The sequence below is a fragment of the Hyperolius riggenbachi genome, chromosome 4, assembly GCF_040937935.1.
Source record: "Hyperolius riggenbachi isolate aHypRig1 chromosome 4, aHypRig1.pri, whole genome shotgun sequence".
NCBI classification, from domain to species: Eukaryota; Metazoa; Chordata; class Amphibia; order Anura; family Hyperoliidae; genus Hyperolius; species Hyperolius riggenbachi.
Window position 1 is genome coordinate 457746204 of NC_090649.1, and position 16219 is coordinate 457762422.

Sequence of the window (16219 nt, forward strand, 5' to 3'; positions counted from 1 at the left end):
GCTGCTGCTGCTGGGTTAGCGTTGCCGGTCCCTGTTTATGGAACCTCTTATCTTTATTACATTTATGACTGCATGGTGGTACAAAGCATGCTATCCGCACGCTTCTTGTCCTCATGCAAGGCCTGGGTTGTTGTGTCTCAAAGCGTGGCCTTCTCCTCCTGCACCACCCTCCTCCTGTTCCATCACGTGTGCTGCTGCTGGGTTAGCATTACCGGTCCCTTTTCCTGGAACCTCTTATATGTATTACATTTATGACTGCATGCCGACAAAAAGCATGTTACCTGTGCAAAGAAAACAGACATTTCCCGCATTTAAAAGACAGTTTTCCCTTTGAAACTTTAAAATCGATTTTCTCAAAAACTATAAGCTCTATAAGCTAAATTTTTTTTCCTCTTGTACCCACTCCCAAGGTGCACATACCCTGTAAATTTGGGGTATGTAGCATGTAAGGAGGCCCTACAAAGCACAAAAGTTCAGGTCCCCATTGACTTCCATTATGTTCGGAGTTCGGGTCGAACACCCGAACATCGCGGCCATGTTCGGCCTGTTCGGCCCGAACCCAGGGCCGGATTTACCATAAGGCACACTAGGCACGTGCCTACAGGCGCCTGATTGGTCTAAGGGCGGGTTTGTGTCATGTCCCCTTTAAATTTAAATGAGTGAAAGTGCAATAGCGGCCGCTCGCGCCCTCATTTACATGATAATGGTGTGGCCGCGGCTGCAACTACAGAGAGGGGCGGGCTGCGGGTGGCTAGTGACAACACACATGCACACACGCATTCATTACCCCGCTCTCCCCGCCCACCGGCCACCGTTTCCATGCCTGCACGCAGCGCTATAACTTGTGTGAACAACAGCTGCGTGCATAGGCGGCGGGGGGTGGCGAGATTGTCCGTCTGCTGCTGGCTGGGAGTTTAGGAACCATTGCCCGCCCCGGCTGCACTGTTTACATTACAACTCCGCCCCCCGCCCCGTGTGTAATGTGTATTCTATTGGGGGACAGTGAGATGTAGACAGTGTGACAGACAGCAGTGCCATGGACCGGGGTGTCAGGGAGATGAGAGCAGCATACACTGTCCTCCAGCTGGCTTTATTTGTTCACTCTGTAGCCGCCGGGGGTTATAAGGGGTGAAAGTTACTGAAGTCACTACAAAGTCTGTAGAGGAGGAGGGAGGAGGAGAAAGCAGAGCCAGGCTAAGTACACACAGCTCTGTCCTCCCTCCATTTCACACGTGCTGGCAAAGGGTCAGTAAAGTGACAGGTGAGTGGTGGGGAGAACAGCAGGGAATGCTGTGATTGCTGCACAGCGTGTGGGCTACAGCTCTGCCCCCATCCCCCCCTCCCCGTGTCTATTGGTTCTGCCTGTGCCTGGGACTTTTGAAGATGCCATTCCTTTCTGCTCCATGACATCACAGTTACAGGACCAGCGTTCATTTACACAGACTACCTGCATTGCAGCAAGGAAATCTGCAGCCAGTTACAGGGACAGTAAAGGTCCGTACACACGCCGGACTTTAGGCAACGACGGGTCCGTCGTTGCCTCCCGCTGGGTGGGCGTGCCAGCGACAGTCCGGCGTGTGTACGCTCTGTCGTCAGACTGATACGGCTGTTTCTGAGCGATCCGCCCGGCGGATCGCTCAGAAACAGCCGTATCAGTCTGACGACAGAGCGTACACACGCCGGACTGTCGCTGGCACGCCCACCCAGCGGGAGGCAACGACGGACCCGTCGTTGCCTAAAGTCCGGCGTGTGTACGGACCTTTAGTGTCTGATCGTTTATGCAGAGAGGCTTGGGACCTTTGATCCTACCTCCCCCTCCCCTCCTTTTCCTAGCTGAGACTATAAAGCTCCCCCCTCCCCTCCTGAACAGTATCCCCTGCTGAGACAATCCTGTAAAGTTTTCATAGGGTGACAGGCAGCTCTGTCCAGATATCACCTGAACTGATCAGATGTATTTGCTGCTCTGATCAGATCAGGTGATAGCTGGTCAGTGCTGAGGTGTCACTCTGTGAAAACACTGCTGGAGGCCAGGTCTAGGTGTCAAATGGGGAGGGGAACCACTTGAAAGAGTAAGGGGAAGCATAGGATTGCCTCAGCAGGGGACACGTTTAGAAGGAGGAAGTAATGTAGTCTCTCAGCTAGAGATCAGTGAGGGTTGAAGTATGAATTTTAAAGAAAATGCAATCTACTTACCTGTTCCTTCCTCCAGCCCTGGAAAGCTATGTGTCCCTTGCCGCAGCTCCGTTCCCAGGCGGTCTCCAAAGGTCCCCTCGGTTGCAGATGCCAACCCAGCGAGGTTGGTATCTTCTGCACCTGCGGGATCACGCTTATGTAGCCGGGAGTGTTCTGTGCAGGCGCAGAAGTGCTGCATTTGCACACATCTCCCGGCTACGTGATCGTGAGCAGCCACACACTGGCACAGAAAATAACGACCTTGCCAGGTTGGCATCTGCAACAAAGGGGACCTTTGGAGACCAGCTGGGAGCAGAACTGTAGCAAGGGACACATAGCTTTCCGGGGCTGGAGGAAGCAACAGGTAAATAGATTGCATTTTCCACATTTTCGCGAATGCCTGATATTTCTTTTAAAGGATATCTTAGTCCCAAACATATCCTCAAATTGTCTGTGTGTGAGGGGAGTTGTACATATGCTTAATGCACCTCCCGTGGGCCGGTGTCTGCCTCCGTTTGCTTATTTTCCTCCCCATTCTAAGGGTCCTGTTGGCGCTCTCAAGCCCAGACATACTACACTGTGCATGCGCAGTATGTCCACTTGGGCGCCTTGTGACCGCACTTGCTGGGAACCTCCAAGTGCTTTACGTGCGCACTCTCGCACCAAGACGTACCCGTCGGACAAACTGCGCGTGCACAGCATAGTATGTGAGGGTCACAGGGTGCCGACCAGGACTCTGAACGGGAGGAAAACGGGCAAACGGACGCAGATGCTTGGACACGGGAAACACAGTAAGCACATGCACAACCCCCCCCCCACACACACACGGGGCGTCAATTTGATGATATGTTTAGGATTAAGGTATCCTTTGAGGACTGATGAGGTGCCTATTATAATAAGTGTCACCTGTAAGGATTGAGCTCAGTCCTTAGTGTGACATCACTTGGGTATACCCAAACAGTGTGCTGTTTCCATGTGGAGAGGCAGGACACAGCTGCTTCCCACAAGCAGACTAATTTCAACCAAATTTGGATCAACTCACAGACCATCCATATTGCCTACCTAAACCTTCCTATCAATAGAATCTACCCATCACTAAAATTTACTCATTAGTACCTGCCTGTAATGAGAAACTATGTGTTATCTGTATTAATGCCTTGTGATTTGTATTATCTTCTTGTTGTTGGTAATATCATATATTTGGTAAATTCTGCATGTCATTGGCAATATCTGCATATTGTTAGTGTTCTCTAATTGCCTTTGGTAATATCTACATTCGTTTTCGTAAGAAAAGGTAGGCGTGATTTGTGGGTGTGGCCTGTGCTGATAGGCGGGGCTTAGGGCGCCAGAACTTCTGTGCCTATAGGCTCCTGAGCTGTAAATCCGGCCCTGCCCGAACCCGAACATCTAGATGTTCGCCCAACACTACTGCCCACCACAGCCGTCTGCCAGGCCCCCAGGCTTCTTCCCATATAATGTGTACTGTGTGGCAAGCTCGCCTGACACGCCTCCTCCTCTGTGCCACATTTTTCTGCATTGATGAGGAGGGAAATTAAACCATGTGACCATCAGACGGTACAGCCACCAGGCAGCGATAATGAGAAGATGCAGAACACAGGAGGAGGCGCGTCAGAGGACAGGTGAGCCTGCAACACAGTCAGGGGTAAACATTACATGGGGGAAGACCGGACAGGGGTCCACTGGTCATGGGAAAAATCAAACACTACTGCAGCCGCACACCTGACTGAGCCCTTTCGAACGAGATCTTTCCAGCATGCTGCATCACTCGATTATTCAGTGCGCAATCCAATGCCACTTTACAGAGTTCCCTTTTATGGTAATCCAGACTCACCTCACTTGGTACGCTGTAACTCCGGCTCCTGGGTGTTTTCTCCTGTGAATTTAGAAGATCCAGGTGAGAATTTTGACACATCCCTTAATAGTTTTGTCCTTATTATTACACTTGAAACAATTCCTCTGATTTACCGCTCAATGCCCAAAGGCAACACTCTTCAAAGTCTGCAGTTCAAGAGCAGGAGGAATTTCAGCCTCTTTGTTTATGCAAAAATGTAGAGCTGAATTCATGACTAAAGTTAGTGGCGTAGCTATGAAGCTGTGGGGCCCCCGTGCAAGTTTTACATTGCCCCCCCCCCCCCCCCCCCCCCCCCCCCAAGCACTGCATACATAACAATTGATGCGGCGAACCAAAACCTGCCAATGGCAACTACAGTGTCAGAGGTGCAAAACGGAGATAGGAAACAGTGTGTTAATGATTACGACTATTCAAAGCATATATAGAAGTGATTATTATCAGCACAGGACCAATAAAGAGCTAATACTGTGGTTGAGAGTGGGCCCCCCGGGGCCCCTCTGGCCCAAGAGCCCCCGATGTGGTCGCAACCTCTGCACCCCCTATTACTACGCCCCTGACTAAAACTAAAATAGATCCAAAGGTGGGGGTGGAGGAGGGAGAGAGGAACGGTGGCCACAGTTACCATGGAAACTAGTCCAAATTTTCTGATCATTTCTAATTTCATGTCAATTTTGGTTCAATTTCTATGATTCCTCTCTTCTCCATCAATACACCTTTATTGCAGGGGGCACGCGTTGGCAGTATGGCAACACTGTGAGTGGTGATGGTTGGAAGGAGGAGGCATGGCAGCACAGGACACTGATAGGTGCAGGCTGGAAGGAGGAGGCATGGCAGGACAGGATACTGATAGGTGCAGACTGGAAGGAGGAGGCATGGCAGCACAGGACACTGATAGGTGCAGGCTGGAGGCATGAGGCATGGCAGCACAGGACACTGATAGGTGCAGGCTGGAAGGAGGAGGCATGGCAGCACAGGACACTGATAGGTACAGGCTGGAGGGAGGAGGCATGGCAGCACAGGACACTGATAGGTGCAGGCTGGAAGGAGGAGGTATGGCAGCACAGGACACTGATAGGTGCAGGCTGGAAGGAGGAGGCATGGCAGCCCAGGGATACTGATAGGTACAGGCTGGAAGGAGGAGGCATGGCAGTACAGGACACTGATAGGTGCAGGCTGGAAGGAGGAGGCATGTCAGCACAGGACACTGATAGGTGCAGGCTGGAAGGAGGAGGCATGGCAGCACAGGACACTGATAGGTGCAGGCTGGAAGGAGGAGGCATGGCAGCACAGGACACTGATAGGTACAGGCTGGAGGGAGGAGGCATGGCAGGACAGGATACTGATAGGTGCAGGCTGGAAGGAGGAGGCATGGCAGCACAGGACACTGATAGGTGCAGGCTGGAAGGAGGAGGCATGGCAGCACAGGATACTGATAGGTGCAGACTGGAAGGAGGAGGCATGGCAGCACAGGACACTGATAGGTACAGGCTGGAAGGAGGAGGCATGGCAGCACAGGACACTGATAGGTACAGGCTGGAAGGAGGAGGCATGGCAGGACAGGACACTGATAGGTGCAGGCTGGAAGGAGGAGGCATGGCAGGACAGGACACTGATAGGTACAGGCTGGAAGGAGGCGGCATGGCAGGACAGGATACTGATAGGTGCAGGCTGGAAGGAGGAGGCATGGCAGCACAGGACACTGATAGGTACAGGCTGGAAAGAGGAGGCATGGCAGGACAGGATACTGATAGGTGCAGACTGGAAGGAGGAGGCATGGCAGCACAGGACACTGATAGGTACAGGCTGGAAGGAGGAGGCATGGCAGGACAGGATACTGATAGGTGCAGGCTGGAAGGAGGAGGCATGGCAGCACAGGACACTGATAGGTGCAGGCTGGAAGGAGGAGGCATGGCAGCACAGGACACTGATAGGTGCAGGCTGGAAGGAGGAGACATGGTAGCACAGGACACTGATAGGTGCAGGCTGGAGGCATGAGGCATGGCAGCACAGGACACTGATAGGTATAGGCTGGAAAGAGGAGTTATGGTAGCCCAGGGACACTGATAGGTGCAGGCTGGAAGGAGGAGTTATGGCAGCCCGGGATACTGATAGGTGAAGGCTGGAAGGAGGAGGCTTGGCAGTACAGGAGCACTGATAGGTGCAGGCTGAAAGAGTAGACATGGCAGCACAGGACACTGATAGGTGCAGGCTGGAAGGAGGAGGCATGGCAGCTCAGGGATACTGATAGGTGCAGGCTGGAAGGAGGAGGTATGGCAGCACAGGACACTGATAGGTGCAGGCTGGAAGGAGGAGGCATGGCAGCCCAGGGATACTGATAGGTACAGGCTGGAAGGAGGAGGCATGGCAGTACAGGACACTGATAGGTGCAGGCTGGAAGGAGGAGGCATGGCAGCACAGGACACTGATAGGTGCAGGCTGGAAGGAGGAGGCATGGCAGCACATGACACTGCTAGGTGTAGGCTGAAAGGGAGGAGGCATGGCAGCACAGGACACTGATAGGTGCAGGCTGGAAGGAGGAGGCATGGCAGCACAGGACACTGCTAGGTGTAGGCTGAAAGGGAGGAGGCATGGCAGCACAGGACACTGATAGGTGCAGGCTGGAAGGAGGAGGCATGGCAGCACAGGACACTAATAGGTGCAGGCTGGAGGGAGGAGGCATGGCAGCACAGGACACTGATTGGTGCAGGCTGGAAGGAGGAGGCATGGCAGCACAGGACACTGCTAGGTGCAGGCTGGAGGGAGGAGGCATGGCAGCACAGGACACTGATAGGTGCAGGCTGGAAGGAGGAGGCATGGCAGCACAGAACACTGATAGGTGCAGGCTGGAGGGAGGAGGCATGGCAGCACAGAACACTGATAGGTGCAGGCTGGAGGGAGGAGACATGGCAGCACAGCACGCTGATAAGAGGACTTTGATAAAAAAAATCTGGTCCAGTCACCCTCACTCCAGAGCAAAGAGGGAAGAAAGGTCACTCAAATCACACCTAAACTAGTTTCCTGGACCGTGATGGAAATGTTATTGAGTCTAGAGATGGTCAATGAAATGCTATTTATTTCCTTGCATAAATATTTAATGAACATTGTATGCAGCTTGCAACTGGGCCAACCCAATGCACTTCCAAGCTTCATGCAATTTGCATGAAAGTTTGAATTAACATCATCTTATTGACCATCTCTAATGGAGATTCACCAGCAAGGCTGGCCTCAACATCTGGCAGAAGCTGCTCTAGCGGTACCTGCTTGGCAGAGATGCAGGCCATCAGGGCGTCTCGGCTCGCAGTGCTGATCATGTTCCAGAGATCGTTCACATGGAGACGGCTGCTCTTCAGGTCAAATGACATGGCCAGCTGTCCGGTCAGGTTCACAAAGGCCTCTGCAGGAATCCCCCAGTGCAAATTGTAGTAGCATCCCAAAAGCCTGAAACATGGAAGCAATAACATAGATCATGCTTTATGATGGCAGACCTCTAGTTCAGCCAGCTCAATCAAACCCACCATGTGTCATCATTCCATGGACGTCACGTCTCACTGGGGCTGATTCACAAAACTTACTTGTTTAAAGGAACACTATCAAACCAAGCGTTTTAAAATGACAATGCACAAATAATGTCTAAGCAGCTGTGTGAACATTTTCCTACTGTTCATGTTACATGTAAGAGGCAAAAGCTTTAATCCATTGTGTGTAGGATTTAGCTCTATTAGAACAAATCATTCTCAAAAGGGGTGTCTGCTTCAATGCACATCCAGTGTTGTTTTTTTGCATATCAGACTACAGAGTATTTTTCTCTGACTGAAAAAAAAAAACATGAAAAGCTGTGTGGTATCACAGCCAGTTACATTTCCTCTCCACTCTTCGGTCACTTCAGTCAGAGACACAGGACACAGGACTTTCCCCTCACACACACAGGGTTAACAGATGCACTGTGAGGTAATCCCCCCTCGTGGTTTTTAAATGACATGCTTTTAAATAGCAACTCATGATTTTCTCCTTAAATGACAACTCATAATGTATTTCTCCTTATCTAACTTAACTCATAATTTACTACTCCTTAACTTATTTTTTTTATGTATTTATAGTATTTATAAAGCGCCAACATATTATACAGTACTGACTTAACTCATGGTTTATCTCTCCCTAATTTACTTGGTTTATCTTTCCTTATTCGACTTAGCTCATGAATTATCTCTCTCCAGGGCCCATATGCAATTCACATTTTCTCCTGAGTTTTCTCCTTGGTGATATTTTTAAACTTTCCAATAAAATGTCTTTTAAGCCACCAGAAAGCAAGAAAATACTCAAAATAATTTTGACAGTACTTTTTTTCTCCTTCTTTTTGGTACTTTTTTGTTAATTGAAAAGTGCTGGAAAGTTATTTGAAATTGAAATTTGAAATCAAAGATGAAAAAGTATTTCTTTGGAGAAAATTCAGGTGAAAAAAATGAATTGCATATTGGCCCCAGCAAGCAAGATAATACTCAAAACTTTGATAGTAGTTTTTCACCAACTTTTGGGTACTTTTTCAATTGTCAAATGCTGAAAAGTTTATTTAACCACTTCGCCATATCTGGACGCATATATCCGTCCAGATAGGCAGTGGTGCTGCAGCCGTGTGGTGCGCGCGATCGGGCGCCCCCGCTGCCTCCCGCTAACCCCCCCCCTACCCCCCCCCCCCCCCCCCCGATCAGTGAATGGGAATATAATTCCCATTCACCGATCCAAGTCCCCGGCAGAAATACCGACGCTTTCTCATCAGAGAGCGTGGTATTTCTGCCCCCAGGAAACAACTTCTCTTCATTTTAGTTCCTAGATGCGACATCGTTCGCATCTAGAAATTTTTTGAATGTGGCCATCTTGTGGCCAAATAGTAAACTGCACCCACATACCTGTATTGAATAAAAAATTCATTATATTACATCTAAAATTGGCTATTTACCTCCCAAACTAAAATTACCCAAATACATTTTTGTATTAAAAAAATAATAAAAAAAAAATTACAATTAAAAAAAAAAAAACTACATAAATAGTTACCTAAGGGTCTGAACTTTTTAAATATATATGTCAAGAGAGTATCTTATTACATTTTTTAAAATTATAAGCTTGTAAATAGTGATGGACGCAAATTGAAAACATGCACCTTTATTTCTAAATAAAATATCGGTGCAATAAATTGTGATAGGGACGTAATTTAAATGGTGTAATAAGCGGGACAAATGGGCACATAAAATGCATGGGTTTTAATTACTGTAGCATGTATTAATTTGAAACTATAATGGCCAAAAACTGAGAAATAATGATTTTTTTCCATTTCTATCTTAATCTTCCTGTTAAAATGTATTTACAGTAAAGTGGCTCTTAGCAAAATGTACTACCTAAAGAAAGCCTTATTAGTGGCGGAAAAAACGAGATATAGATCAATTAATTTTGATAAGTAGCGATAAAGTTATTAGCGAATGAATGGGAGGTGAACATTGCTCGGATGCATAAGATTTTCGAAGCTGTAGGCTGAAGTGGTTAAAGAGAAGACGAAAATTATCTCCTTGGAGATAGCTCAGGAAAAAAAGTTACCGTAATTGCACTTGGGTCCTTATTTGTTTATCCCATGCTTTATCTCTTCTTACAGTTAAAGGACACCCGAGGTGAACATAAACAAATAAAATAAACAATTGTATCTATCTTCCCTCTCCTAAAAATGACTTTTTAAGATATTCCACAGTTTTAGTTTATGTTTTTTACTGTTTTATTGTTTTTGCTCAATGACACATTCATTGAAGAACACCAGAGCTAAAATGTATGAACTACTGACCCTTTTTATCTCTTTCCTGCTTTCAGAAGCCATTTTCTGCTAGGAAAGTGTTTTATAGTTGTAATTTCTTATCAGTGAGGGTCACACTGTAGTCACTTCCTGTTTCAGTCAGGTCTGAGTCAGCCACTTACATACCTGATATTTAACTCTTTCAGGCAGAGAAAGAAAAAAAGGAACCCAGCATAGTTATTTGTGTGCTAGGCACTGTACATACCCATGTCTATCTCATCATGTCACATGTCACTTCGGGTATCCTTTAACCACCCTGGCGTTCTATTAAGATCGCCAGGGCGGCTGCGGGAGGGTTTTTTTTAAATAAAAAAAAAACTATTTCATGCAGCCAACTGAAAGTTGGCTGCATGAAAGCCCACTAGATGGCGCTACGGAGGCGTTCTTCCGATCGCCTCCGGCAGCCAGAAGTAACACGGAAGGCCGCAATGAGCAGCCTTCCGTGTTTGGCTTCTCCTGTCGCCATGGCGACGAGCGGAGTGATGTCATGGACGTCAGCCGACGTCCTGACGTCAGACGCCTCCGATCCAGCCCTTAGCGCTGGCCGGAACTATTTGTTCCGGCTGCGCAGAGCTCAGGCGGCTGGGGGGACCCTCTTTCGCCGCTGCTCGCGGCGGATCGCCGCAGAGCGGCGGCGATCGGGCAGCACACGCGGCTGGCAAAGTGCCGGCTGCGTGTGCTGCTCTTTATTTGAGCAAAATCGGCCCCGCAGGGCCTGAGCGGCAGCCATCGGCGGTGATGGACGAGCTGAGCTCGTCCATACCGCTAAGATGGTTAAGGTAAAAAATAAGTAAGCTTTGTGAATCAACCTTATGGGCCCTTATTCAATTCACTTTTCCTCCTAAGTTTTCTCCTAAGAGATACATTTTCATCTTCTGTTTCATATAACTTTTTGCACCCTGTAATTGAAAAAGTACCAAGAAGTAGGTGAAAAGGTACTGTCAAAATTATTTTGAGTATTTTCTTGCTCTCTGGTGGCTTAAAATGCATTTTATTGATAAGGTAAGAAGATACGACCTAGGAAAAATTTAGGAGAAAAAGAGAGTTGAATAAGGGCCTCGGGACTTGATACACATAACAGCGGTAATATTGCTGTGCGCAGACTTACTTCCACCAGTAAGTACCACGAGTTATGACTGTTACTAAGGTAATCAGCATTACTTACGGTAATGGTTGTAAGTAACGGTAACTAATAGCATATCTCACGCTACTGGTAGAAATAATGATTAATATTGCAGTGATTACAGTACAGTTAGTGGGCCCGAATGATCATTTGATTGATCGATCATCCATAGAATTGCATCGTTATTGGCCACCTTAATGATGGCCACTTATGATCCAATCTTTGTCATCCAATTTTACCAAATCTGTGGTGCGTAAAGGTAAACTGATTAAATACATTAAATGGATACTTGAGGCAGTCCCTTAAATTACATAAAAATGGTAAGATTGGATAAAAAAAGATTGGATCGTTAGTAACCACCTTAAAGTGAACCCCCAGACTAAAAATCTACTCAGCAGCACTGAAAAGGCTTGGCGTTTCTTTAACAGTTTCACAGCATCAGAACTTCTCATTTTTGGCTGCACAGAAGCTAAGCTCCTCCCCATCAAAGAAAACTTCCTGTGCATTTTTTCCCTGATGCTGTGCCTTTGCACAGATGGGATTTCTGATGTTGTTGTTCTCTTTGCCTAGCAACTGGGAGGGGAGATCAGGACACAGGACAGTTTGAACTGTGTCTCATGCTCCCTGTCACCTCCTTTTAACCAAAAAGATGGATACCCTCATGAAATCAAACATTTGCCTGTTCTTTTAAAACAGGGTGGATACGTGATTATATTGCATATCCTTTTTAATTAACATAACTAATGTAACTTAATGACAGTATGTTTGTTTAGGCTGCAGTTCCTATTTAAGTGATAATGATATCATTTCCATTTTGCCCAAAACAGAGACGTTCCATTTTGTCTAAAAATGTTCAATAAGACAAGGAGGTGAGTTACTTTGCGTAGGCTTTTTCCAGGAGGCAGGGCCAGAATTCATTCTCGCAGTTTGGCTTAACGGACAGGAAATCTCCGTTCACAAATGGTAACATATCGTCGATCACAATGTCAACCCACTCGCCAAGATGCCACAACTACAGAGATAAGGGATGTAGAAAGGAAAAAAAAAATCAATGAAAGTTATGCGAAAGGTGAGTGGGAGATGTTTTGGTGTAGCAGCACAGCCCTTTGGGTGGCCACTAATGATTCAATCATTTTCATCCAATTTTATCAAATCTATGTAATATAAGGGTAAATTGTGTATATATTAAATGGATGATTTAGGCAGTCCCTTATATTACATACAAATGGCATACCTCCCAAGTTTTGGAGCCAGGAAAAAGGGACACTAAGACATGCCCCTGCCACACCTTGAACCACGCCCACATATTCTCAAAAGCACACCCCTCCCCTCCCCTATACAGTTCCCCCTACATGCTATGCAGAGATTGGCGCATGGAGCGATGGTAGGCAAGCTATGTAAAGAATAATCACAGCACACATATGTATTAAAGAATAGAAATTAGAGTAAACAGCTCTACATGAAGAGTTATGAATATTTAAATAAGAAAATAAAAACTGAAATGTGCAAAATATTAAATTCTTTATTTCTGGCAAAAAAACTTCACATATTAGAAAAGTTAACACAGTGCCTACAAGTGCATAACTCAAGTCCCAGGACTGTAAATGCATAAAATCACACAACTAACCCTAATTAAGGATCTTGTGCCACAATATGGGCTATAATTAAGAGCAATAGCACAGAGAAATGCAACCAATATGAATGATACAGATAGGATTTCTAACACTTCACAAGCATGAAAGATAAGATATCCACCTCCTCACTATTGCTCTGTAACCAGATAGCCAGGGTAGAGATTCCTGTCTCACTCTCTTTCAACTTCAAAGACATTTCTGCTAAGCTTGGAGTTTTATGTTCTTTTGCTGCTGATGAAGTTTAGTGTGAGGCAAAGCTGCAGAGTGTGATGTGGTGCATGTATTTTAGCGTTCTCTGCAAAGACTCTGGGCAGTGAAACAGTTAACTGCAAACTGTCCTGCTCGGACAGGTCGGGACATTTGACCAGTGCCCCGTGGTGATTAGGTGATAGAGGCATAGAGGCGGCAAATAGTGCCCAGGAGAAATTGTGACACTTGGCTGGTCTGACTAATGGTGAGATTGGATGAAAAAGAGCCTGTTGCAATGGCCACAAATCCTGAATGCACCTTTGAATTGTTAGCACACCCATCTTATTCTCCAGATATGGTCGAAACCGTCGAACTATTATCTATTTGGACTCAATGGCCTCAATTCACTAAGCTTTATCAAACACTTTATCAAACGTTTGATAATTTACCTCATGGGTCGAATCTAATTTTAAATTCACTAAAGTGTTATAGATTTATTGAACGTTTAATTGATAAAACATTCAATAAATAAATAACACCTTAGTGAATTCAAAATTAGATTTTACCCATGAGGTAAATTATCAAACGTTTGATAAAGTGTTTGATAAAGCTTAGTGAGTTGAGGCCATTGTATGCACAACTGAGAGAGGTAAAGCAAGCCCACTTAGGGGCTGTCCAATTTCACACTGCTTTTAGCAGTCATCCAAAGCAGATTACAAGCAAAGTGTGAGAGAACGCGGAAAAGCCGCCGCGTGTACTGACAGCAAGGCGGCTGATTCCGCGTCCAACGCGACGGTCTGCACGCGGAAGTGTGTATCTAGTGACATGGCAGAACGTGGAAAAGCCGACTCATGTACTAGCAGCAAGGCGGCTGGTTCCGCGTCCAGCGTGGCAGTTTGCACGCAGCAGCGTGCAGCTGGGGTGGCTGAGCCTGTTAGTTCACACAGGTTTAGGAATACGCGCGCCCGCGCTGAAAGGCAGAACTTTTATGATGGTCAAGGGAGGATCAGCTGACCAGGCCGGTCAGCTGACCTCAGAGCTGGTAAGTGGTAACCATTGGTTGATCAATTGAGGGTGGCGCCAGAGAGCACTGCTCTATATATGGTTACTGCTGGCCACTCTCAAATTGTCTGCCGTTGCGATCACTACGTGGAAGCACTCAGACCTTAGTCAGATCCAGCAGTGTGTTTGAACCAGGAGGACCTGGGAATTCACACTGAGCCAGATTACTTGTGTTATCATTCTGTTATACATCAGACTAGTTCCAGGGTGTAGAAACCACGGACCTCACACCCAAGACTAGGGAACTTGTGTTATCACTCTGTTATACATCACACTAGTTCCAGGGTGTAGAGACCACGGACCTCACACCCAAGACTAGGGAACTTGTGTTATCATTCTGTTATACATCAGACTAGTTCCAGGGTTTAGAGCCACGGACCTCACACCCAAGACTAGGCATTGTTTGATATTTGTTGTGACCTGTTGCTTGCCTGACTATCCCTCTGCTTTCTGATTCGGTACCACACATATCTGATATCACGTTGCCAAACCCTGCCTGACTTGGATACCGAATCAGCCTTCTGTCTTTATACTTTGTCTGTCCGTGTGTTGCCGACCTGGCTTGCCCGACCTCGAGAGCTATCTCTCTCCACTTAAGAGATAGTCTCCAAGATCAGTCAGTGACATCCACCTTCAGATGTCACTCACTCTCTGGTCCTTCCTACCTTCAGCCTGACTCCACCCCTTGGAGAGTCTCAGGCTGCTGGAAGGTTTCTGTACCCTCCATAGCAGTATCTTCAGTATCTTCTTCAGGGTCACCTGTTCATCAGGTGGGTTGCTCAAAGTCATACTGTTACACCAAACACTCACCATATATATCTAGAGGTGTCAAGAGGTTAGCACTATATCTGTATTATTGGTGATTCTGCAGATCATCCATAATCAGGCATAGATCTGTATTCTTGGTGATACTGCAGATCACCAATAATCAGATTCTCTCTGCGTGCTGACACCGATCGTTACACAAAGAAATCAAGAAATTAGGCATTTTAAAAATGAGATCTATACAATACTGAAAATGTCCTACCCTGAAGTGGAAGATTCCAGCATATTTGTCACCGAAGTCTTGATTTCCTGGCATATTGTTGTTCAGTAATTGTGGCTGGAGAGTCAGAGATCCCATCGCACAGAGGAACCAGCAGTTACCTGGTAGTGGTAAGTGGACAATGTTAACTAGTTAGCTGTGCTGGCTGCTACAGTTTCATGATGAGGAACAAATGCAATTTTTTTCATAGACTGAAGTGAAGATTGGGAACCTTTCTTTATTTGAATGACAAAAAAGCACCCCCCCAGACATCTTCAGAAGGTAGTTAGAGGTAGAGCAGACACTTTCTTCTGGCCTCTAATTCACTTAAATCCCAAATCCAGTGTTTCCCATATAGCCAACATTTTTTCTCCTCTATACATCTCCTCACTTGTCTCCAGTTATCACTTCAACCCCAGCTTTTGCTCTGCACACAACCTTCTTCTAACCTGCACTAGAATCACCTCCTTACATTCACATATACAGGATTTCTCACAAGCCTCTCTACTCCCCTGGAATTATCTTTCAAAACACATCCGTCACTCTCCAATCCTCAAAATCCTTAAGTGTAATGGTAGGGTGGGAGAGGAGGCACCCGAAGTGTGAGTATCTGATATGACTAGTTATACGGTATAATATTTTGATTAGAAAGTATTGGATGGTCCTACCTTACAAAAGTAGTCCATTCACTCGGTATTAGAAAAAGAAAGAAATACTTTATTTGGCACTTTTAAATGACAACGCGCTTCACGGAAACACCGCTTCCTCAGGTCGAATGCTGTACCGCTCGGCAGAATTCAGCAATCCTAGGCGCCTGTATTGCTGAATTCTGCCGAGCGGCACAGCATTCGAAACGCGTTGTCATTTAAAAGTGCCAAATAAAGTATTTCTTTGTTTTTCTAATACCGAGTGAATGGACTACTTTTGTAAGGTAGGACCATCCAATACTTTCTAATCAAAATACTATACCGTATAACTAGTCATATGAGATACGGACACTTCGGGCGCCTCCTCTCCCACCCTACTGACGAATCACCCCAAGCCTGGGGTTACCACTTCTGGCAAGTAGATATTTCGAAGGAGTAGCGACCACACTGGCAGACAAGGCCGAGCGGGGACGGTACTTCCCCGCATGCGCACTACATGGTTGCCTGGCTTGCAACCCAATTTTGTGAGTATAATAACTTATGAACTACTTTATTGAATTCCAACTTTAACTCACAATACTACACCAGATTGGGCTCCCGGCTCTCTTCCCGTCCTTTTCTCTACCTACCCTAACCCTGCTTAAGTGTAATGGTGCCCATCA

At 46.5% G+C, this 16219-nt stretch overlaps 1 protein-coding gene across 1 annotated transcript in view; it reads right to left on the reverse strand.

Annotated features, from left to right (window-relative positions):
• The window catches only part of LOC137504856 (calpain-13-like), a 143547-nt gene that overhangs the window by 86302 nt on the left and 41026 nt on the right, over window positions 1-16219 (reverse strand). The window contains exons 5-8 of the mRNA XM_068233448.1: window positions 14914-15032; window positions 11880-12013; window positions 7303-7483; window positions 4025-4066 (exon numbers count right to left, since the gene is read on the reverse strand). Coding sequence (XP_068089549.1) covers window positions 4025-4066; window positions 7303-7483; window positions 11880-12013; window positions 14914-15032 — 476 coding nt within the window. The remainder of the gene's footprint in view (window positions 1-4024; window positions 4067-7302; window positions 7484-11879; window positions 12014-14913; window positions 15033-16219) is intronic.